Source organism: Diadema antillarum, unplaced genomic scaffold (genome assembly GCF_040938485.1).
Source record: "Diadema antillarum isolate AM-2024a unplaced genomic scaffold, OU_Dant_1.0 scf00000172, whole genome shotgun sequence".
NCBI lineage: Eukaryota > Metazoa > Echinodermata > Echinoidea > Diadematoida > Diadematidae > Diadema > Diadema antillarum.
In genome coordinates, this window is record NW_027271061.1 from 1,003,891 (window position 1) to 1,030,768 (window position 26,878).

At 38.3% G+C, this 26,878-nt stretch overlaps 1 protein-coding gene and 1 non-coding gene across 2 annotated transcripts; one reads left to right on the forward strand and one right to left on the reverse strand.

Moving 5' to 3' along the window:
* Positions 1–285: 285 nt before the first annotated feature.
* LOC139722786 (dimethylaniline monooxygenase [N-oxide-forming] 4-like) lies at positions 286–12,150 on the reverse strand. Its single transcript, XM_071634075.1, has 8 exons — positions 12,036–12,150; positions 9,627–9,796; positions 8,490–8,784; positions 7,574–7,629; positions 5,942–6,145; positions 3,487–3,676; positions 2,433–2,677; positions 286–606 (listed from the first exon to the last, which is right to left on the reverse strand). Exons 1-8 carry the CDS (start codon positions 12,148–12,150, stop codon positions 286–288), a joined length of 1,596 nt encoding a protein of 531 aa, XP_071490176.1.
* A 14,330-nt stretch (positions 12,151–26,480) lies between these two features.
* Positions 26,481–26,555, forward strand: Trnas-gga (transfer RNA serine (anticodon GGA)). The gene has a single exon. It is a non-coding gene; the product is annotated as a tRNA-Ser (tRNA).
* Positions 26,556–26,878: the final 323 nt, after the last annotated feature.

Here is a 26,878-nt window from a genome sequence, read left to right on the forward strand (position 1 = left end):
GGATTTATTGCGAAATATTTTGGAATGTTTTGTGGGACAGCTGACCTCTGCTTACACATATGCATCAACTATGATATTGCTCCTGAAGGTAAACAGTACCTTTAACAAAGATTCCAACAAACATCGTCCTACACTGCATTTTGCTCCTAGCAGGAAGCAAATACATGATGGCGTTCGCATAGATGAATCAGGGTTGAATGTAGTTAATATACCCACACCATAGAGTTTCCTGAGCTATAGGAGCAGTCTATCAGTTTCGCACACATTATCCTATAGGTGGGAGAATCAACAAAGGACCGTGACAATGAACCCCAGGGCCACGATGAAGAAGAGAGTCTTGGCGACATTGACGATGAGGCCGTAATCAGATTCGCTCTGAGGAACAGGTCTGGTGCGCGTGGCGAACCACGTGTTGTCCCACGCTGACAATATGGCGTCGCGGGCGCCGGGCCAGGTGTTGGGACCAACGAGACGGTAGGTGTAAGGCAGCGCGGGGCCGAAGAACATGCGGAAGGCGATGACGGGATCGGTGAGCAGCATGGGCCAGAATTTGGGCCGGGCACCGACGCGCTCCGCCACCATGTCTTGGTACGGGACTGCCGGAAACTAGGAGGAGAGAAAGATGAATCTGTTATTCGCGTATCCGCGCAGGTTCTGGTTCTCTGTTCAGGTGGAATGCACGTGAGATAAATGGTTTCCATCGCGTACCTTATTCTGGCAACATTCACGTATAATGCACACAGGCGCACACATTCATACATAAACCGACAGAAACTTACAAGGGTTGAAATAAGGAAGCTTTAGATTTTAGCGACGCAAACGTGCAAACGTTCAGAGGAAAACAAAAATCCTGTTCTACGCATGTGTATTATAAGCAGTTGCTTATAACAAGGCAAGTGCCAAAATGTATCTCGCCCATTCAAGTAGAAGAAATTAATGTTTTTCTGACTCCCGGAAGTTCATTGATCCCGCCTATGACCTTTGACCTTGAGGTGACCTTCAATTCCCCAAGGGACATTTACCAGCCAAGTTTGGTCGCAAACGGACATAGGGACCAAAAGTTATGAGCCATAATCGAAACGCGCCATAAAAGCATAACATTGGGCCCTAAAAGTTTGTTGATCCCTGTCTGTGACCTTTGACCTTGTGATGAACCTCAACTCCCCAAGGGGCATCTACCGTCCAAGTTTGGTCACCAATGGACATCTATAGGGATCAAAAGTTATGATCCATAATTGACACGCACCGTAAAAACTTAATGTTGGGCCCTAAAAGTTCGTTGACCACTGTCTGTGACCTTTGACCTTGTGATGACCTTCAATTCCCCAAGGGACATCTACCATCCAAGTTTGGTCACAAACGGACATAGGGATCAAAAGTTATGAGCCATAATCGAAACGAGCCGTGAAAACTTAACATTGGGCCCTAAAAGTTTGTTGACCCCTGTGTGTGACCTTTGACCTTGTGGTGACCTTCAACTCCTCAAGGGAGATCTACCATCCAAGTTTGGTCACAAACGGACATCAAAAGTTATGAGCCATAATCAAAACGCGCCGTAAAAACTTGACATGGGTCCTAAAGTTCATTGACCCTGCCTGTGACCTTTGACCTTGAGGTGACCTTCATGTTTGGTAAAATGTCAAACTTTGTATTACCACTCTTTCCTTCAAGTTTGATTGAAATTGAAGTCCTCGGTAGAGAGTTATTCAAGTTTTTGTAGTGTTACGGACGGACGACGGACGACGGACGGACAGACGCCTCAGGCAATCCCTTAGTCTTCCCGCACCTCCGGTGGGCTCGACAAAAATCGATCTCGCGTCGTCTGAGTTTTCACTTCGCGTTCTGAGCTACTTGATGCACTGATCAAAAGGGGCGCCACTTTACTTTTTATATTGCGTCTTCGCATCATCTAAAGCTACTTTGCAACACGACGCATTGAAAGAGGAGAGCGGCCAACGCAGTCGTCGTCTTTTGTCCGCGTCGCAAATCTAAAGCTCCCTACCACCACTGCCCTGCAATCAAGGTTATCATGCTTTCGGTATTGTCTATATAATTGTATATTCATTCTTATGTCCATTCATTCATTCATTCATTCATTCATTCATCCCGCATTCGTCTTGCGTTCTGAGCCTTACACTCTTGACTCAAGGGGCTGAATGATCTGCAGCACATCTCAGAAAAGTGCAACTCTCCTTCAAACCGTCACCAATTCCTTGCTGTCGGAGAATTGTATTGTTATAGGAATTGTTGTAAAGCGCATAGAGACTTCACTGTAACTGGCGCTATATAAGCAGAATGTATTATTAATCTGCACCTTCGTTATAACGTTGAGGAACTTGCTTCGACTCCGTCTAGATTAGCTGACGGTTTCGCAAAGACATAATAATGGCAAGAGATATTGCATCACTTTCAAGAAATGTGAGTAAACTTACGAAATTCTTGTACTTTCCGTAGCGATTGAGCATGATGTTCTTTCGCCTCTGAATGTCTTTCAACATCACGTCCAGCGGGGGAAGTTCCGCAAGGCCCTTGAAGACGCGCGTGGCGTACCTGGCCTGCATCTCGAAGACCGGCCCGTGCGCCCCCATGGTCTCAGCGAAGCCAATCGCGGCGAAGGTCTTGTGCTTCAGGCGCGGCGGGAAGACGTACAGGTAGAGCTCCAGGTCCTTGGTGCCGTCTGCGAGGAAGATGGGGAAATCCCTTTGTACCTTGATATTTTAGCTTTCATATAGTTTCGTCATTATCACTTTGTGTCCTATCTCCATTGATTGCATAGCAAATTTACATTGGTATTTTTTCCTGGAACCTGCGTTTACAAGCTTTGCTTTTGCGGTTCCATCATATTTCACACGTTATAGAGAATTGTCTTATGTGCATATGTATGCTGACACACTTTCTACTCATGACCCGATTGATATCACATTTTGTATCTTGCTTGTTTGTATTCTTTTTGTGCTGTATCTGGATGTCAAGTGAAATATGAAAATAAACGTGCTGGAACTGTTCACTGTGTCTCGAGTGTAAGACCAGTGCAGTTTCGGTTACTATTCAATTCAAATGGGAACATGACGATGACGTGACGGGATAAATGCGAGATGAGGGGGGGGGGGGGGGGGTGGGAGGGGGACAACGTTAAAAGAAGGAAAATGAAAGTGTCGTATATCTACTGATGATTTCGAGGGAGGTTGTATCAGAAGAGGAGGTGCTGTTGGTATAGGGGATGTTACCAGAAGGAAAGAATCGTCATCTTTATGACCAAGGACAATGCATCTGACGATGAGGATAAGAGGCAACCACAAGGATGGCCAGATACAGATAAAAAGAGGAAAAAAAAAGAATGTGGTGTATCTATATATATATATATATATATATATATATATGTGTGTGTGTGTGTGTGTGTGTGTGTGTGTGTGTGTGTGTGTGTGTGTGAGTGTGTGAGAAGGAGAGAAGATAACTTCCTGAGCAAAAGAATTCTCAGCGACTAACCGCAAATGATGTCGTTGTCCACAGTCGGCGCTCTGAGATGGTAGCCGGTGGCGTATACGACGAGACCGAGATCATCGACCACGGTCCCGTCCGTGAACACCACACCCCGTTTGGTGAAGTGATCTATTCCAGGTTTGCAGACCACCGCCCCGCAAATCGCCCTGGAACCAATGTCGTCATTGACCATCACCTGAAGCAGTATAGCATGTGCATAGAATAATGGGACTCTCACGCTCACAGAAAATGAATATATCCAATTAAATTCATTTCAATTCAATTCAATTCAATTTCTGTTTTCCACTGGTGGGATGGAACACCTTCGTCAGCAAAAGGCTGCATGGTTTTCAGAGGGATTCACTCAGATTAAAAATTCAAACATAAGAAATGAAAAGAAAACCATATAATCTAATTTTCACAGACAAATTAAATTAGAATCCCATTTTTTCTTTGGTCAATTTTCACTTATAAAGAGGACAGACATTTCAAGCACAGTTTTGTCCAATGCAACATATTCAAAGAGTAAAGTAAGGGCATGCAAAAATGACATTTATTTTGGAAAAGAAAATCGGTCTGATATTTGGCTGTGTATTGATGAGTGCACGGATTGATACTCTTTAGAATTTCGAGTCTATACATTCAGACCTGTAGTTTATAAAGTAAAGTAGTTGTGTTTTTTATGTATCTAGAGAAATATTAGATTTAATATAACTAACTTTATTACACCACATAGGAAAATCTATTCCCAAAAAGTCGGACGACTCTCTATTAAATATGATACGCCCTAAAACAGTTCATGTATAAGTTTTGCATGCATGCATGCAAAACATTTCTTGCCATTAACTGTTTTAGGGAGTATTGAGAGTCGTCCGTTTTTGAGGAATGTAATTTGATTGGCGTTCTTCAAAAGTTCATTTGCAGAGACACATTTTTTTTTCAAGGTTGGCTTAGGCAAATCTGGGGGGTGTTTCATCAACGTTTGTCAGCGCTGACAATTTCAGCAAAAATCCTTGGTTTTGATTGGCTGAGATGTTCTGGTCACTGACTGTTACTACGGTGATTCAAGTTGTCAGCGCTGACAAACGTTGATGAAACACCCCCCCCCCCCCGAACGATAATTAAAGGAAGATTTACCCAGAAACGTAAATCTGAAAAAGGGGGACGCAGAAAAATCAGTACAATACATCTGTTAAATAACATAAGCAATTTAAAACTTATGGATTTCCAAAAAGTAAAAGGTTGGTTTTTTTTATTTCATTTTTCTTTTGTGAAAGTTTATATATCACATGTGATGTGTCATCACAATGAACCACATAATGTCGGGAAATTATTTCTTTCTTTTCTTCCTTTTTTTTCAGATATGAATTTTTCAGATGCTAGGCTTTGAACTGACATGTAATTTGCCAAGCTTTATTACAAGGAAAACACACCCCCCCCCCCAAAAAAAAAGAAGAAGAAGAAAGAATTCAAAGTTAGAAACTGTAACTGGAATATATGACCAAGGCCGGCTTCACCCGCATTTTTCATCCTTTTATGTTCTCCGACTATTGAGAACCATATATTTAGTGTAATTTTCCCTCCCAGAGTCATTGACACCACCAGTGATACTTTTGCTGGAGCAACAAGACCTGGGCCCTGTTTCATAAAACTGCTCGTAAAGTTACGAACAATTTACGAGCGACTGGTGATCAGTTCTGATGTGCTATACTTATCAGAATTTCCATAATTCAGCACAAGAACTGATCACCAGTCGCTCGTAAGTTGTTCGTAACTTCACGAACATCTCTATGAAACACCCCCCTTGTAAACAAAATTATTTTTCCATAATCTGCATCCAATTGCCTTATTGCAATTTAGAACATAGGTACACATTTCAATTTACACTCCGCACAATATATTGCCGAAATATTCGTAAAATTAAAATTTCCATCATCATAGCACCGTCACCATGTCAGCCATGTTTTAGTTTTCTTGCCAGCAATTGTTTCCTTTGAAATTACATACTTTATAAACATAAATATATATCGAAAAACGTCCCAGTGCTATAGTGACAGGTCGGGGAGATGAAAGGGATATCCTAACGCGAAATAGAATACAACTGACAACATGAAAATGACTGGAACTAGAAGTGCCAGTATTTACGTCAAACACATAATCAATATTCATCTTTGTGACTGTGTGCCTGCAGCTCATACTTGTTTGAGAAAAAAAGTGTGGAGACAACTACTACATGCCCGACATCATAAAACGGAGCTTACATCCATACTTGATAGTTAGTCCCTTGACTAAACCAGAGTAAAACGAGTATATCTTGCACATGGGTGTGTCAACCTGTGTTTCGTGATTGGTTGGCGTGTCTACGCCATGCGTTACTCTCGTAATCTATAGACGATGGTGAACTCCCGGATTTTATAAATCTGAATATTTGAGGGTAGAAAAGCCGAAATTCTCATCTCACCTCGGAACAAAACAACTTCTTGGTGCACTTCAGGCCTAGGTTGTCCATATTCACGCGTGAATAAATGTCATCCACCAGGGTCTTTCGTCGAAGCCATTCGGGTTTGAGAAAGTTGACGCGTCTGTTCCCGTACATGTCCCGCGGAATTCCCCCTGGCGCCATTCGCTGCAGTACCCACGTGCCCTTGCGCATGCTCAGGTAGGTCTGCGGACATAAATCAGGTTATAAAAAGCGAGTACCAAGTACCCATTGTTAATGTCCTTGCTCCAGTCTGGTGACGAGTTCTGCTAGTTCTTAAAATATGACCTTGGTTGACAATGTTTTAGTTATGAGTTCCACCTTTCGCATGAGCAGAAAAAGGTCATTTTATTTTGTACCAACAGGGTATGCTGGTTTTTAAATTCACTTACAGGACCATCTGTGACGCAATTATTATTGAAGTAATCCTTATGAATGGTGCTTACCAGCACATCCACCTGATCGCAAAAGTAGTATTCGGCAATATCAATATGAAAAAGATTGTTAATACATTCAATGCCAAGTAATAAACTTGATGCTTTCCCAAATGTTAATTGATGGACCATTAGGGTCAACCGGTCGACGTAAGTTCGTCTTCTGTTTAAACATGATTGATGAATTCCGTAAATCAGTGTTACGTCGCCCAAGTCTGTGCATTATGTCGCACCGTGAACGAGTGAAGTACATAACCAACTGGGAAGGGACAAAAAAGGAAAGGTCATTTGCACCCATGTGCACATGAGCTAACTGCGAGCTGGCTTATTGTGTGCGGTGTACATTATTTGTAAATTTACAGTTTGGTTTGTTAGAAAAAAAAAAGCTAAATCTAAAAAGCTTCACTATTGCTCAGTTCAATATGAATTACGGACTTTTTACATTCTGTGGTTCTTAAAGGGAGAGTGATGATTGTCTTGTGCAAGCTTCAGAAATCTAAATTTAAAATGCTTTCGTGACAGTGTGAATTACATGAATTATTCGCTCAAATGGCAACTATAGCCATCAAAGAGCATAATGAATGGATTATCAAAGTGTATGTGATATTATCTCATAATGTCGTAAAACAACCTGCTTGACAGAAGACATTTCACTATTGTAAATATTTGATATTGTAAATACATCGCTCTCTTCTGTTGTTATAGTCGTGAGTATTTATACCTGTGTAAGAGGGAGAGAGAAAGAAAGAGAGAGAGAGAGAGAAGAAAACGAATGACACAAACAAGTTCCCTATGATGGTTGCTTTTCGCTTGATGATAGGCGCCTGTTATCATTGGATATCCGGATATTATACCAGGAAATGCTATGCTTGTGGCTCGCTTTCGGTCTCATTGGAGGAAAACAAACAAACACACACACACACGCACACACACACACACACACACACAAACAAACAACCAAACACACATACATACACACACGTTCGTGTAAGCAATCATGGATGTGTGTACACGCAATCATGGCTGCATGTGTGCAAATGTATAAACGCGCATTCATTTACACACACACACCATAACACACATTATTACCAACACAACACATTCATATTGCGCAGTTTTTGTTTATGTTTGTTTGTTTGTTTGTTGTTGTTGTTTTGCTATGGTCAGCTGGCGAACCTACCTTTTTGGAAACTCGGCTCGTGTCTACGGCTACGTCCCCGGCGGAATGTGCCCCACCTGTAGGTTTATTAGCCAGGAATGAGCGGAAAACAACATGAAAACGATGATGTCGACGACACCGACGACGATGACGACAGTCATGAATTATAGTGGTAATCGCAGTGATTTACAGAATAAAGATACCAATGACCAGATTGATATAACATTATAACAATAAGATGTAATATTAGCATCAAATAATACTGTGAAGAATGATAGCCATTGCTGGAAGGAAATAATATTCTGTAACTTATCTGACCTTATTTCAAGCAAGGAACATGAAAGAAAGATTGTATCAAATATTCATGCGTATATTCACATTACATTGTACACCAATCCCAAATTATTTACTTCATAACCCACCAATAATGCAATTGTAAAGCTTCCTGCTATAAAGCAATTTCATGTTCATTTCTTCTTTATCATACTTTAACCGGGTGTTGGGTAAATAAGCCGAGAGACGGGGGGGGGGGGGGGGTCAGAGGGAACTTGGTCTGAATTCTTGTATAGAATGAATTGCTCGATGAGTCATGTTTGGGTTCTAATTATTGTGAGATCCAAACAAACAAATGGTAATGAGTGGCAGGTGCGTGTCTGTGAGAGTCTCAACCTTTTTTTTTCTCTCAATCTCTACATCTATCTATCGATCGATCTATCTATCTATCTATCTATCTATCTATCTATCTATCTATCTATCTATCTGTTTGTCTTGTTGTCTCGTCCTATGCACCACGCAGACTTTATACTTCAAGTTGCCGCTGGACAATAACCTGTAATCGGTAAAACATATCATATTCGAGTATACTCTTTTGTATCATTATGTTTACATTCTATGTATTATCCCAGCCTATATGTTTTTCGAGTTAGGATAAGCTCACCCACGACCAGAACGTTCATGCCATTGGCCAGCCCGTCGGCCCTCCGGTACTCATTACTATGCAGCACCTTGCCCTCAAACTCTGCTTGGCCAGGGTACTCCACCACGTTCCGCTCGCTGTACAGGCCCGTGCACATCATCACGGCATCGTAGACTTCGCGCCTTTCTTCGCCGTCGCTCCCGCGCGAGCGCACCACCCAGCGGCCGGTGAGATCGAAGTCGGGGGGCCTCTCCACGCGCAGCACTTCAGTGCTGTACCGGATGTGACGTTCAAGGTCAAAGTGTGCTGCATAGGACTGACAGAGAAGCAAAAGGAAAAAGCAACAAAATAATAATCATGATAATAATAATAAGAAGAATACGAATAATTAACAATGATACCGATGATAATAATAATAATGATGATGATAATAATAATAATAATAATAATAATGACAATAATAATATTAATAATAATGATAATAATAATAACAATAGTAATACTACTACTACTACTACTACTCCTACTACTACTACTGCTACTACTACTAATGATAATATGTGATAATATATCTTATACAAGCTTTACTAAAAATACATTTCTGAGGTACACTTGTACCTTGTTATTTCTGAATCTTATTCTGAATTAGTTATTACAAATCCTTAATATTATGGAAGTATTAAGGATTAAATCATTAGATACTCATCTGATTTCATTGAACATTATTTCATTAATCCAGACACTGAAAATCACAAAGTTTATTTCAACATATCCATTTAAGACAGCTGATATGTTAATGCTGCTGTAATAAATGTGGAATCACCACAGAGCAGATGCACAATTAAATGTGTGAATTTATGACATTAATCAAAATTCGACTCGTTTGACTAAAAACAATGAGTAAAGGCACGCTGGATGAGACTGAACTTTGTCTCTTTTTCGATATGTGACCCGTCTGTCATATTTTTTTTACCAACTTTCCTACCTTTTTCTTTTTCAGCGAGCAATATTAGATGTTTCCCTCCTTTTAATTTAATCTCGGTTTCAAAAGACTAGTATTCAAACATTTTGTCGAAGGATGTTGTTTCTGGGTAATATAATGAGACGGAAGACAAAAGTTCACACATACTATTTATTCGCCTTGCTACAATAATTTACCTTTAGGTATTTGATGAATTCTTTGCCCTGGATGTACGGAGAGCCTGACTTCTGGTACGGGAAATCACTAAAGTTCGTCATCTGTTTGCTAGAGTTCAGCACAAGGCAGTCGTAGAGGGCGCCACGGGTGTATGATTTCGGCTTCTTGTCATCGTACACCCAGATGCCACCTATATCGAAACAATCATTCGTCGTTAAAATATAACTTTAATCGTTTACTCGCAAACGGGTTAAGTATCACTTTTAAACATCTTAATGTATAAGGCATTCTCCAGATAGAGCGAAATAAACCTTTCCAATGATACCCCACTTGCTGTAAAGCTTCTTTTTTTTTTTAGTAGATTTAATCGCAAATATCTCAAAACTGCTAAAATGGGAGTAAACTCGTTTTGCCATCATATGCTTTACATGTCTGTATTTTAAAGAAACAAACCTGAGTCATTCACATGACATAAAGCTCCCCACATCACGCATCTATTAATAACCACATGCAAACACCTTAATGTAAATACTGGCATGACTGGCGCTTGTAAGGTGTATATCAAGTACACATACTTCATTAATTTTCTAGAGCATGTTTATGGACTCATCATAATATCGCATGTACCACGATGAAATCTAAAGAAAAGTTTTATGCACATAATATGAAAGAGTGCATAGACCACTTCACTGGGGCCAAATTATATCACGCTATGGTCTCAGATACTTTGAATGCTCGATCCCTATGGAAATGCTTTAAAGGTCGATTAAACAAGAAAGTTTTTGTCACATCCTACAAGTTTGTCTTTTTAGTGGGTCCCTCCATTTTTAGAATTTGGCATATTGTTTACTTACTTCCAATCACTTGAGTTTTATGTTAATGCATAATCGTAAGGTGCTATACAATCATTGTATATTCTTTCCATCCTACATAGTTTTACGCACCTTATTTTCTGTTACCAAAAAAGTGATTTCTATATGTTCTTGTCGAAAAATGAAATTAAAAAAGATTGAATTGAAGTGAATTGAATTGAATTGAATTGAATTGAATTGAATTGAATTGAATTGAGATGAATTGAATCGAATTGAAAGAAAATGAAGTAGCCAAGGACTTTAGAAGAGCCATTCATGGAGTTATTTCAAGATGAATTTAGCACTTTTACAAACGATGACGAATAACTTATCTCCTAGTCTGCTTTTCTGAATAACGGGTGGTTCTCTGTCCTTCTTTTTATTTTCCCAAGGCCTTACTGCACTGTACTGAGTATAAAACAGCAATAATTTTAATCGAACTCGACAGTCTGTATCTGTTTCGTGTCGTCCATGACACTACGTCGTTCATAGAGCTGTGGGCGAGTTGTGAGCAGCAGGAATAGACAGCTAGCAAGTTTTGTTGGGCATCACAATACTGAGGGGACCCTAATTATAGTTTTATGAATGTCTCAGTACTGTTGCACTCTAACAAAACTGTCAAATTATTGCTATCACAAAAACTGTTAATGTGTCTACAGTATGTGGTTTCCATTTGTTCTCCTATATTATATTTGAGGAGATTCTATAAGTATTATTGCCTTTTCCCCTTATTTCGGTCGTAAGTATCTGTGCTCCTTATCTTGCCCTTTTACGGTAAATTCCTACTGGGACCTTTACGCTTAACAAACTTGCTTTAAGATAGTTTCCGTCGTATTTATCTAAAAATTTTACTAAGACTTAATCTTTGATATAGGTCCTACTGACCGTCATGTTGTATGCTAATATAAATAATATTTATTGTACATTCATGCTGGATATCATGAATAATTTGATTTGGCTTCATTTCATCTATTTCTAATTGAGAAATAAGGAAAGGAATTGAAAAAGAAACCATAATTGAAATTGGCACACAAACAATCATACACATACACAATATTATACACATTGATCGCTATATTCAATATTGAACGTCAATGTATTGACTGCTACCTTCTACATTATACGATATTTTATTGTAGGCCCTACATCCAAGCTTGATACCGTGTATATATCTTTTTCTGTTATACATGTCATGTATTCTAACTGAAAAGAAATTGAAACTGGAAATTGAAATGACTCAGAAAGACACCATCATAAACACAGTTACATCTACATGTACATAGTTTATACATAAGTACCCATTCATACACCTGGGCGAGAGGGACATTGTGCGTATTAAAAGCAGCTTGTCCAAAGCACTTGTCGGGAATCGAACTCGGATCCTCCGATTGGGAGTCGGGAATCTTATCCACTGTGCCACAGCACCCCCACAAACTTATACACTTATGAATTTGCACATTTATACACATAAATTTACACACATACATACATATACATACATTTATACACGCATACACAACCATAAACACACACAATGACACACAAACACACAAACACACACATAAAAACTTGACTTACCCAGACATGGTTCTCTTTCGAAGCAGACGGGCTCCATGCCCTCTTCCAAGCAGTGCTTGACAGACACCAGGCCGCTAACCCCGCTTCCTACAACAGCAACCGTTCGCACTCCCATACTTCGCTGTCCTCAGTTTGAGCTAATGGAACGAGACGAAAATATCATCTTATTTAGTCTAGTCGTATTGCATTTTCACCGGCCCTGTTGTAGATAAACGAATTATCGCTTCAAGAAGTGATTGACAGTTGATTATTCTCAACTTTCACACTTCTACACAAGGAGGATGAGAGAGAAGTTTATGAATTTATCAATACATGACTAATACAGCCTGACTAATCTCGAACAGAAGTAAACTAAAGACACTGATTAACAGTTCTGGTCGAGGTGAGCATTTAGCATTTAACGTTTTTAGAGATATTCAGAAACAACTCTATGAGATGTCAAAGAGCATGCAATTGTAAGGGGTATCAAAAGTTTATTTGATGACAATCGGTTTTGAAATGGCTGAGATTATCAAAAAACAATGTGAAACACAGAGATCCTAATAAAAGGCATGGCCTGTCGCCTTTTATTATTATCACTTTTTGGGGGGATATCTCAGTCATTTGAAAACCAATTTTCATCAAAGAAACGTTGAATCCTTCTTAAAATCACATGCTCTTTCATATTTCGTAAGAGGTTTCTCATAATCTCACTTAGGAATGTTCAAAACATGAATCCCTCCTCAACCAGTACTGTCAGTCCCTTTAAGTCTACATTACAAAGCATCATACATACGCTGTTGTTTTCTAGACTGTCAGGATACAATGAGATTAACTGTGAATACATTACACACTTTGCTTGATGCCGTACTTTTTATTCACACTGTCCCTCGGAAATAGGAAATCGAATGGAGGTCCTGTGATATGTAAGAGCGTCACAAGTCATGCACGTGAAATATCCCGCAGCATGTATTCATCGCAAAGAGCAGGGTGCATATTAAAGGGACATTCCAGACGATTTTCATAATTTCACATCATGTAGTACATAAATCAACAGCTCCATGTATAGATATGTGGAATTTATTGTGGTTCTTTAGCAGAGAAACAATACTTTGAAAAACCTTAAACAAATTACACTGAACAACGATGATGACATACTGTAGGAGGTTCACATATTTCAGAAATGTAGCAGTGTAATTCCATTACAATACTTCATGCTTGCGAGTTCACCTGTGTATAATCTATGCCTGCCTTCTTCTTTTGTTCTGTTTCCTTGAGCCCCAACGCATGCATTCTTACGGTGACCCTGCCATGTCATTATCCTTGTTCATGACAATTTGTTATAAATTTCGAAAATATTCTTATTCTTTATCCCGATTATCATAAATTCTGAAACTCTGTCCTCAGTATAACTAATTTATAGTTGTTCAAATGTAAGAATCTGACTATCATCCTGAGGTCTCCTTTAACCCGCTGAAGTGGTCCCGCCGCACATTGAATGGACCCCATGGAAGACTATTTAGTGCAGCGAACAGGCTGAATATTGGCTATCCAGCCATCTTCTCAGATGAAAAATGAACAACGAAAAAAAAAGAGCAAATATACATATATACAGATCTCCAATATCGCTACATCCTGTTGACGAACAAAGCTGTAAATGTGCTGGCAAACTCTTGCACAGTTTAGGGCCACAAAAATCAAAGCTCCTGTTCTCATAACAACAGCTTCTTACATCTGGTCAAATTGAAATTATTACGCTTTGCTTGTAGTATTGGAATGTTTACTTTGTTCTTCTGTCTTAAATAAGCTTTATAATCATTAACGAATTTAGACTTCGTCCATTTCCTTTCTAATCTCTTTCGTTTTCTCCTTAGTGAATGGACATGTTCAATATATCAATGACCACATGTTCTCATTTTCCTAGTACTTATTGAGACATGGCAATCCAAGTCATCATTAATAGACCAGTCCTGATCATCTCCATGATCGTCACTGGAGATGCACATGTACCGTGTAATGCCTCTTCTCTGAAATGAATGTATCTCCTTGTATTTGATGATAGTTCCTGGACTTTGTGACAACCTTAATGAGGTTACACTTAATAACATAATGATCTGACATGCCTCTGTAAACCATATTCAACTGTTCAGTAACATTGTCACTGATACTTAAAATTATTAAGTCCAGGATGTGTCCTCGTTTGTTTGCAGCAGAAGCCGTGCACATGCTGCTGAAAATCTGCGGATTCCATGGCACTCAGAATCTGTCGGTTTGATGATAAGGTGGGTTGGTCAATGTGCATATTGAAGCCACGAGGATGGTCATGTCTATTCAGTGAGGAAAGCTGTCCAGAGAAGTTATCAATCTCGGTCAAGAATGCATTAATGGTGAAACCACCAGATGGTGGTGGTCTGTAGACAGCTATGATTTAGACATTTATAGTTTTTTTTTTTCTCTCTGCGTAGGTTGAAAGCAATGGAGGCTAGCCTGCCCCTCTCGCGCTTCATTGTGGGCGGTCGGTCGGTCCGGATTGTGATCCGCGACAAGTCGAGCGAGGGGAGAGGAGTCGCGGGCTGTGGACCGGCTCTGGCAGCGTAAGTCGCGGGTGTTGGACGAGAAACGGTAGTTTTAAGAGCAGGTGGTGAGGCTGGCTGAGTTGATGGCGCAGGTTGGGTTGGGTGGGTTGACGCGACATTTGAGGCGGGCTGTTGACTCGAAGTTGGTCCCGCGGCAGGTGCTCCTGATCGGCGTTTCGGTTGCTCGTAAGCCTGTAGAAGGGCGTCTCGGTCGGCCATGTGCGAGAATCGGACAATGATTGGACGAGGTCCTGCGGGCTGAGAATCCCTTCGAGCAGAGGGCAGTCGATGAGCATTGATAATCGGGATGTTTCGTGCTTCCTCCGGACTTACATTGAGAAAATGGCAAATCACCATCGCGACGATCTTGTAGATGTCTTCGTCTTTGCCGTCGGGCATCCCGTAGATGAGAAGGTTCTGTTTTCTTTGGTGGAGTTCTAGCAGCATCAGTTTTTCTTCTACGTTGCTTATCTTTCTTTCCATTTCGTCGTTGATTTTCGGGATCGTTTCCTTTTCTATTGTAGTAATGGCGTTGAAATTGACCGCTGATTCGTCTGGTTAACTGCTGTCTGTCACGAGTAAGTCCTACCTCCTCTAAGATCAACGAACAAAGCTGATATTTCTCAGCTGTTTCCTCTGTCCACCTCTCTTTCCTGCGTTGTGATGCTCTGATGTTGAGATCAGTGGTGATTCTCCATGGTGTCTCTGGAATTTTCCCTGTACCACTCTTTCCAATTCTTATGTGAAATAGCGTCCAAGTCAGATTCGATGGCTTCCAAAGATAGACGGTTCCAAACGGGTTTACACAGCAGCAAAGAAGAACAGTCGTGCACTTAACGCCCATCTTATCCATCGTGACCATGAAGATGAACAGATGGTCTAGGATCAGGATGACAAAAGTCGCCTGATACTTACAATGTAACCTTGCAAAGTGGCACTTGAATTGCAGTAGTTTATTTCATTTCCCGGAAATTCGCACCTCATTTAATTTTCGGATGAACGAACCTCCCGAATGACAAACTTTAATCTCATTTTCGGAATAGCGAAACTTTGGAATAACGAACCTTAGCTATCATTTACGAATTAAGAAACCTTTGGAATAAGGAATATACCACATTCACACCTTCACATGGTTCGTCCACGTTCCCACTAACATTCCCGTCTTTACTAACCTACTTCGCAGGTTCACTTTTATTTGTAAAAGAGACAACTATAAGACCAAGACTGCCGCAACTTCTATCAAATAGCTTTATAATGATATTGAGACACCATAATGTAGCCCTACACAATTAATAGAAAATGTATAACGGCAGTAGGGAGGTTAAAAAAATACCATAGTATGTTCTCCCAATTTAGATATGTGGGACTAATGTATCCCTGATTTATTACTCTCTTATTGTTTTAATTGAATGGCAAACACACACCAATGTGACCCACTATGAAATATTATGTGCATGTCACCAAGGTCGACATCACAAAATACTTATAGGAGAAGGAAGTAACATCGAAATGATATACCGGGATGTAAAAGAGAATGAGGGATCGAAATTTAATGTCCGTAGACGCGTTTTGTTGTGTTTGTTTGTTCATTTCCATCTAAGAAGATGTCTGGATAGCCCATATTCAGTTACGTTCAGCTGGTCTTCCATGGGGTCCAGTTAGATGTGAGGTGGGACCACTTCACCGGGTTAAACACCGTGCTCTTTGCGATGGATGAATGAAGCGGGATCTTTTACGTACATGAGTTGTGACTCTCTCATACACGGGACCTGCATTTTATGTCCTATCCGAGGGACAGAGTGTTTTGCCTCTTGTTAGAGGGAACGGTATGCTTACACACAACATTGCTCAGTTAGACTCGGGTTCGAACCCGGGCCGCGTGATCGTGAGGCAGACACGCTACCGACTGAGCCAACTCAACGCGTGCTTCCAAGGCCATCCCACATATTTCTTTCTTCCTCTGTTTGTTTGTTTTTTTGTTTGTTTGTTTGTTTGTTTCGTTCCGTTCTGTTCCATAGACCTTGTAACGGTTGGATTCATTTCCTCTACACTTGAAAATAACCCCCGAATTTTGCCCGCATTCTTCACGTTCGTGTATCAAATTCGTTCCCTTCAAGTAATTTCAGACACCGCGATTATAATTACTGATGGCATGCACGCCGATTTCAAGTTTCAAGTTTCAAGTTTATTTCATATTTCCACTTTCTCAGTGATGGGATTACAAAATGATTGATAATAAAACAAAAGTACAAAATGTATACAACCATATCTTATGTTTGAAAAAAAAGACAAACAGACATTACACACAAATATAAATGGTCATTATCTATATGAGGATATCACAAATCAATGTCAGAAATATGATGGGGCCTACATAAAAGCGATGATGCTTGTAAAAACTGTAAGTTCCCGAATTTATAGGCGTGAAATTATACGGAGGACGGACATGCTTATCTCGACCAACTTAAATTGTACCAGTGCAAAATCAGTATTAAGAACGAACTATCGAACCACATGAATACTTTAGTATCGCTTAAACGAGACTGTACATATTTCGCCGTGTTTACAAAAAAAAAAGTGCTATAACGGTATCGTTAAATAACTTGGAGCTGCGGACAAAGACAAAAGACTGGGGGTATTAAAAAAAAATGTTGCTAAGAGCCGGGTAGTGTGTATCCACTAAGAAATAGCCGTTTTAGTTTGCGTTTGAAGGTGAGTAAGGATAAGGAAGAAGTAATATCTTGCGGGAGGTCATTCCAGTATCTGGGTCCAGTAAACATAATTGTTTTCTTTGCAAAAATAGTGCGAGTACGGGGAAGGTGATAAGCGTCACTCTGACGAGTGGGGTAGCAATGAATAGAGCGATTTCTTTTGAACATGTGAATAAAAACAGATGTCAATTCTTTAGTTGTTAGTTTACACATGAAAATTCCAAGATTATAATAAAATAGGTCTGGAATTTTCAAAATTCTGTTTTGATGAAAAAAACAGTTGGTATGAGCAAAATATCCGGCGTGGCTTATAATTCTTATTGCACGCTTTTGAATACTAAGAAGGGAATCTAATAATAAATAAATTGCATTTCCACACGCCAAAATTCCATAATTAAAGTGTGGAGATATTAAAGAAGAATATAATAATTATACTCTGCAAAATATAAACAGGGAACAAATGTTTAAGCTTATTTAAAATTCCAATATTTCTGGACAAAATTTTACTTACAAAGTAAATATGAGTTTTCCAGGATAATTCTCGGTCAATCCACAGACCTATAAACTTTGCGTTATTGACCTGCGTTAAAAATATATCATTTATTTTGATCTCATGTGGAACAACATTGAAAGAATTACTGAATACCATATAATAAGTTTTTTTCTATATTCAGGGATAATTTGTTTGCATAAATCCAGGATTGCACAGACCTAAGCTCAGGATTGCACAGACCTAAGCTCATATCAATTGATGTATTAGGGTCTCGATGAGAACAAAACACACTTGTGTCATCAGCAAAGCAAATGAATTATAAAATTGGCGATGATATTTGAAGGTCGTTTATGTATAAGATAAATAAAAGTGGGCCCAAGAGGGAGCCCTGTGGGACTCCACATGAAATAAGTTTTAACTGCGAATCATAGCCGTTAATGTTAACAAATTGCTTTCTATCGGTTAAGTAACTCTTAAACCATTCGAGAGGTGTCCCGCGAATTCCATAATGACACAGTTTAGAAAATAAAATTTCGTGATCTATCGTATAGAAAGCTTTAGAAAAATCAAGAAAAACTCCAATTGTATGCTCAAAATAATCTATAGCATGAGCTACCTTGTCTATAAAAGTAAGTAAAGCATGGGTTGTGTTATAAAATTTTCTGAAACCAAACTGAGAATCTGATAAAATGTTATGATTTGTGAGAAATTTCAATAATCGCGTATAAACTAACCTTTCAAGGGTTTTAGAGATTGAAGTCAATAAAGAAATTGGTCGGTAATTATTCACCAAATCTTTCTGTCCCTTCTTAAAGATAGGGACAACTTTTGCAATTTTCATTTTATTGGGGACTTTACCATTAAATAAAGATTGATTAAAAATGTATGTTAAAGGAGAAATGATTTGATTCAAAACATTTTTTAAAAGAAAATTTGTAATTCCATCATATCCTGAACTTTTATTATCATTTAAATTCTTGACGATATCAACAATTTCTAATTTCTTCTTCAACAATAGATTCAAAAATATTGATTGAGGATTCATATTACCTAAATATCTATGATATTCAGTTGGGGATTTCGGGATTTTACTGGCAAGATGTGGACCAAGACTTGCGAAATAATCATTAAAAGATTCCGCCATGATAACCGGATCGTTAATCTGCCGGCCGTCCGCTGAAATATATTTGGGAGGATCGGTATTGGTTTTGTATTTGAGTGTCTCGTTAATCACCTTCCACGTACTCTTCACATCATGTTTATATTTAACAAACTGTCGCGAAAAATAATTCCGCTTAGCAACACGTATTAAAGATGTCAATATACTAGTATTCCGATATCGAGTATATCTTGATTTATTTCGAGGGCATGGATCTTTGCGATATTTATGAAAAAGACTATTCTTGCGGTTAATGGACCTGAGAAGAGATTTTGTTACCCATGGTTGTCGAGGTACTTTTTTGTAATTTGAATGGTGAGACCTTTGGAGAGGAACACTAGATTCATAGTTAGTGGTCAAAATATTCATAAAATTTTCAAATGCTAAATCAATATTGCTTTGAGAGTATACGGTGGACCAATCTTCTGAACTTAATTTCTCCCTAAGTTTATTAAGGTTGGATTCAGACATTACACGAATACCCGGATTGTGGGTGTGAGAAACATTAGCAGTCATAAAATTGGACACAAGGGCATAGATTGGAAAATGATCAGTGACGTCAGAAACTATTATGCCAGATGTGATGTCAGAAAATAAGTCATTTACAAAAATGTTATCAATAAGAGTAGATACATCATCGGTTTTTCGAGTCGGTTTTCTTGTAAGGGAAATAAATGATTTCGACAACATAAGGTTAAGAAAATCTGCGCATATAAGATTATCATTGTAATTAAGAATATTGAGGTTAAAATCACCCATGACAAAACATGTCTTACTATCAAAATAACTGCTCGAAATAAGGCCGCAAAATAACTCTAAAAATTCAGCAGGGTTTGAGCTTGGTGGTCGATAAATCTCCCCAATTATAATATTACCTTTATTTAAAGTTTTGACCTCAATAAATACACTCTCAAAAACTTCTGACATCACGCTATATTTTTCCAAAAAAACACAATCTAAAATCTGTGACACATAAAATCCGACTCCTCCTTTCTTCCATGTTCTATTATTTGTTATGAGTCTAAAGCCGTCTATTGTAAGCAGCGAAGAGGGTGATGTCTCCTTTAACCAAATTTCACTGAGCCCGATAATATTGTATTCGGTTTTTAACGTGCTCACAAAAGAAAGAAATTGATCAAAGTTTTTATTTAAGTTTCTGATATTAAAATGTGAAATAAAGAGTTGAGTTACGTCGTTATGAGTGAGTGAAAGAAGTTCATCCTCTGTGTGATAGTGAATGAATACATTTTGGACTGCGGCATGGTTACAGTCGAAATCTAGTCTTAATTCAGAAGTTTGCGTATTTAAGAAAGTGACGATGTCGGAATCTTCGCCCTCTTCGCTGTTTACTGAAATTACTGGTGTCATATCAGCAAGTGACTGAGGATAAAGCATGCTAACAGCAGCGGCGTTCGAGTTAGCAGTGGTATTTGGATTCGACAGTTGTGCGTGTGTCTAAAATCCGTCCGCAGTTAGGCGCCTTGCCTGGTGGCGATTTATTTCGACGATATGTTCTCACAAGTCCTTTTAAAATTCGCAAGTTACGAAACGTTTCTCCTTGTCCGCGTGAGGAAGATATTAACTTCTTACAAGCCTAAGGCACGGTCACGAGTGCCTTTTGCTACGAACGCCGTAAGAACGATTTTTAGACTATTTCGTAAGATCTTCTTAAGAAGGCCTTACCAAACCAGCGTTTGAGTTCGCAGTCTCGTAGATGATCTTGTCCAAGATTTCTTTCCACATTGTACGAAACCCGCGTTTCGTGAGGTGGCCATCCTAAGAACAAAGTAAGAACCACGCAATATTTTTGTAGATTTCGTAGACAATATTTTAAATGCCTGGAATTCTTGAGATGTTCGCAATAACGCCTTAAAAGTTGTTCACATAAGGCACTTACGGCGTTAGTAAGAAAGCCTTATGCGAACGGAGATTCGTGCGGCGTTCATACGAACGACTCATGACCTTCATGAGACGTTCGTAAGCTGCTTGTAAGGAGTACATACAGAAATGAATTTATTTGTGTAATTGTTGGATATTAAGGAGCATGAAGCCATCTCTACGCGCGAAGTTCTAATCTTCATTCTGTTCATGTGTTTGACTATCAACAGTCATATAATTGTTGCCAGTACACGACAGCTTTTGCTTACAACCGGACTAAAATAAACAAAAGTGTGCAAGGTCTTTATACGAGTGACTTGAATATGCCGTGAGCTGCTCGTAGCTGCATATTATATATATATATATATATATATATATATATATATATATGGGTGAAAACGTTGAACGATGTACAATTGGCCATTTTCGGGCTTTTCGATATTCATACCCTTGTAAAATTGTCACCTGGGGGTGTTTTTCATTATTTTAGGTATCATTTGGTAGGGGAGGGTTGTACCTTTCAGAAAATATATACTTTGTAGTGTTCTTACTGCATTTTCTTTAAGAAATAATGCCTTGAAGCTGAAAAAATTGACAAAAATGCATATTTTGGGAAAAAATCCCAGAATCACACGTCTTGATTTTTGTTCTAATGCAATTTTACAGCTTTGTTTTTCCTTGTGAGTAAGTCCACACACTTCAACTATTTAATCAAGTACTTCTGCCATGAACGTGTGTATTATTTATCTTAGTAGGAAACGTTGAATTCACTTATGTCTGAAAAAGAACGTCTCTGAATGAATTATCTTTTCCTTGACGCCAAAAATTCAGGATGACTATGAAAACATTAAAGGCCATATTTATTTAGCATCTTATCCATACTACCATTCCATCAAAATTTGTGAGTGAGCTGTGTGAAATAATCGTGTGGTGGCTCATTAAAGAAAATTATACTGAAAAACCATCAGAGATGTTCAGTTGTTTAATGGTGTCATTAATTAAAGTGGATTATGCTTGAGATAAAAAGTGGTTATCAGTATGTCAGTGTGAGCCAGGCGACTATGATGATTGGCAACTTTAGTAGCATACTGTCCACAAAAATGAGTTCTGGTTGAAAACCCGAATTGGCGAATGTCTCTGATCAAAACGAATGTCCCTGATTGAAAGTCTCTGAAGGGATATTCCCTCATCTGACACTTTCGCACTGCATGATACTTTATTTGCGTGCTTATTTTACGCACTGACGAGCCATCCTGGAATCGAGTCAGCACAGTTCAACGACAAATATGCCCACAAATCTTGAAAATGTGAGTAATAACAAAAACTTTCCTGGCGTTTGTGCCGATTTATTAGAATTATTATTCCGTAGTTTGCCAATCAGTATCATTTGTGAAATTATATATTTTAATCTTTGGATTAGAGGTAAATTAAAAAAGGATAGACAGTAAATATGTAAGAATCTGCACGAAAATCAAAGACCGCACGTCTCTGAGCAAAATGAAAAACGTCTCTGAAAATTACTGTTTCATGAAATAAAGACATCCACTATACAAATTATGAGAACATTAAAGTAAATTTATGTCTGGATGGGCTCAGTTAGTATAATAGGAACAAGTAGAACCAAGTTAACACGGGCGTGTTGTAATATTAAGAAAAATGAAGCTTCCTGAAAGATGTTGAAAATATGTAAAAGAGTTTCAAATTTAAGACTTTCTGTTGATTGAGCAAGTGCAAACACATTGCCAGGACAGAAAATATGTTTTATGACTAGTAATAGGTCAATAGTCTATGATTATTATGTAGTAGTCACTTTAGTTTACGTATTTTTTGTGAGGGAGGCAGAAATGTAAGAAAAACAGGTTTAGGTCAGAGACGTTCTCTGAACAAATAGGATCTGCTCTCAAACCAATATCAATGACCCACCATGGCGAATTGGTGCCTATGTTTGTAGCACATTGGTTCCTCAATCTAAATATAATGCCAATATCTTTTAAAAATCAAACCCATTTATACTGATAAGCAAAGATGTTTACGTCAGGGACGTTACATTGAACGTTTTACACATTTTTAACTACTACAATAAGGAGTAGATCTTTCATTATTCCACAGTATATGGCCCTCGTATACATACATCGTTCTAGGTAATTTACGCAATCTGAAAACAATGTTGATTTTATAATTTTGATCAGAGACGTTCATTTGTGCGTGCATTGTTCTTCCAGTGCATGATAAATTTATTTTACTATCATTTTAACTCTATCTTTTTTTATTACAGCAAGATGGGAAGACCGGATGGATTTTAAATGCTCCAAATATTAGAATTTCGTCCTGCTCAGGATCTTTAGGCTCAGTCATGTTCAGGGAGCCTACAAGTTCCAGACAACGGCCGTGGTACTGGCAAGACCGGACGGACATCTTGGAGGTGCCATCTGTTTACAAAAGAATGACTATCCCAACCCCTGTTTCAGGTAGCAAGCGACGCAGTCGGTACCATGCACTGATATAGGACATGGAATACCAAGTGGAGGGGAAATACAATTCAATGTTATAATGCGGACTCTGTTTTTAATGCACATCACTACGTTTGCTTTTGAGGCTGTAAAATCTGAGGCTTACACGCTAAGAAATAAATGTTCAAATTTGCACCTAATTTGTAACAATAGCAGCACACCTGCGGTGCATACTTGCACTCTTAATTGTGCTTAATTGCACCCTTTACGTAACCACCTTTTTGAAGTTTTGCTAATTTCTGCAAACAAGTTCTCGTACAGTTGATAAGAATATGCAAATGAGTGAGCTGACCATGTCATAACCTCACAATTTTCCATTGATCGTGTACAAAAAATAACGAAAATTCAATTTTTCTGTCTTTGAAATCTGAAACATGATGCTATTCCTGGTTGATTACCTTCGGAATAGTAATCAGTTAGATATACCCGGATTAAAGCCTCGGGCATAATTATGTTTGAATGAAAAACTGAAAATTTCAAAAGTTTATGTGCAAACATTATGGCAAGTTGTGAGGGAATGACAAGCCCAATTTGCCATTAGCATATTCATAATGACCGTTCAAAAACTGTTTCCTGAAAAATTAGCGAAACTTCAAAACGTCATAACTTCATTATTTTTTTTTCCTGAGCCCGTAAGATTTTATTCTTTCTTATCAGCGGCTAGCTCATATTTGGGCTGAATTTCCCCTGTAATGACTCCTTTTCTCTTAGAAGTAAGTTGAGATGTTCTAGTGGTATTATTTTTGAGGTTTGTAAGCCAAATACATGAGAAAAGGTAAAATACTAACATCTATGATGAAACAAGAAAATGTTTATTAAGAATGTCCCTTTACTTAGTTTCCTCTACAACACTATACTTATGTATCGCCTTCGAGTAGAAAGAAGGATTGATAATCCCCTACCGATGTGACAGGTAAAATGTGATATTGTAATGTTATCATTGTCAACCTCTTGAAAGAGGTTTTCAGTTCATTTTGGTCAAACGTTTGCTGTACCACACCGTTGATATTCTTTTGAGTTTGGCGTTTACAATTTATATCTGCCATAGTATACAAAAAAGCACAGCGGAATTTGATGCTTCTAGGATAAGTATAGGTTAATTACAGCTTTCTGAGACGACATCATAACAGTGGCCCAGGTACGGTCCCTAATAAAAGTCCGAACTGGCCTGACATACACATACAATTATATTTGAGGTATAGTGGTCAAATTCAAATAGTATTAGTAAATTCATGTTTACCTTTGTTATAGATTTGGACTACATTTGAAAGAAAACATATACAATATTGATAGCATGTGGGCACACCTTCGCATACACCGGAAGGTGAAATACAAAATAGTGGTCATCATAAACAAAAACAATTCTTGACAAATGCCTCGGTAAATGATTTCTCAATGAATGTGGAATGTTGAGTTACGAGAATCTTTTAAAATAGGGAGTTTGGTGTTTAATTCTAGTGATAACTTACAGCCGAAACGTCCCTGATGGAAAAGCAAATGTCTCTGATATAAACAAATAATTTAGGTAAGGTAGTCAAAATTGCGAGTATTTCATGTAATTTTTATTTGTCTGTCATTCAAAAGTGTTGTAAGCTATGAATAATATAACAAGGACAGGTTTGTTGTTGATTTTTGGTGTAGAAATCGAAATTCCTCTTACAATTTGGAGGTTTGTAGTTACAATCGGTTATTATGAAAAATAATTCAAGTTGAAATTACCATTCTGAATTGTTCACAAAAGATAAACATGTGCTTAATAAAAGAATAATGTTGTTTGTTCACAAACCTCGTAATTATGGATCAAAGGGCATCGTTTTTATTGTCTATGTCTGAGGAACGTCTATGAGTGAAACCTGAACGTCTCTGATCAAAACATGGCTTACTTTCAGCATCTGTAAAGGGCTTTTATGGGGATTTGACCAAACGAAATGTACTAAATTCATTATAAGTATCTAGTGAACATTAACATTTAAACAAATGAGACCCCTGCTATATGTTTTGTTCAAATGAGATGAAAGTGAAGATAAGAATATAAAAATCTCTGCTTAAATGACAAAAACTCCACTTTTACTTTAACTTCCGTGTGTATTAGCTTTTGTAAACTTTACAGGAGGTAAACAATATTTTAGGAACAAATTAACACAGTCTTCAAAAGCATGAACAAGATGAAAATTATTAATTTGAATGTTTTTCTACCCTTCATTTGAATTTTCACTAAAACAATGTTTATTTTAGTCAGAGACGTTCGCCAATATGTCACAGTTCTATCTAATCTTGAATAAAAACAACACCCTTGGAGATATCCCAGTATAATCGGGTTTCCAAGAAAGCTGATATCAATGACATTTGACTGAAATATATTTATATCTGTGAGTGACGTTTTTCAATTTTGACCCCTGATTTGCCCAATTGTACATCGTCCAACGTTTTCACCCATATATATATATGCACTCAACCAAAAAAGTAAGTGCCCCCTTAGTATTTTTGGATATATCTCAAAAAGTACTTTACCGATTTTCATAATTCAAACGGAAATGGATAGAGAATTTTATTACTCATAACATGAATGGCATATCATTGCCACCAGATATTATTATTGGTGTGAAAAAAAAAATCATTTTATGTCAAAATACATGGGGGAAAAGTTGCACTTTAGTGATTTGCATAAAGCCATGTTTACCAGAATTCTGACATCAAATAATTGGAACTAATGACAAACAAATATGCCGAATGATCTGTTGTGAAATTAGGCAAGGCTAATACATTCCTCCATATCGTCACATATCTTTAAAAAAAAAGATGATGAAACAATATTACGAAAATTATTTTCTCTACCATCACTGATGAATTGAAAATGCCAAAGTAACACAATCATGACAATACGAACTTTATGCTGGTATTTTTATGATGTTCCGTATTTTTCACACTTGGCCGCTAATCATGGAATGGACATTAACGACATGTGGAGGGTGCCCTTTTATTTTTCATTTCCTCCTCCCTGGCTTGGAGTGGTCAAGCTCAATTTCTGCTTCTTTAAAAGAGAGAGAGAGAGAGATAAATCCTGCATGATCGTGGACATGACCTCCAGGTTCAACGTAATGTTATAAGGATTAGAACCAACACTTGCTGTCGGGCGAAAGCTCGGTGGTCTAGTGGAGATGACGCCTGTCTGGAGATCAGGAGATCGTAGGTTCGAATCCTGCTCGAGTACGCACGCCCATGATTTTTTTATCATGGCTATAAATTACTAAAACACTGATCAATTCAGTGTTTTACGTCGATGTAGGGCAATTTGTCAATCAGTTGCAATAAAAACACCTCGACGAAAGAATTTCATGAATTTGAATAATTACGCAGTACTCGTTGCATGCTATAGGGATTAGAAACAACACTTGCTGTCGGGCGGAAGCTCGGTGGTCTAGTGGAGATGACGCCTGTTCGGAGATCAGGAGGTCGTAGATTCGAATCCTGCTCGAGTACGTACGCCCATGATTTTTTATCATGGCTACTACTAAAACACTGATCAATTCAGTGCTT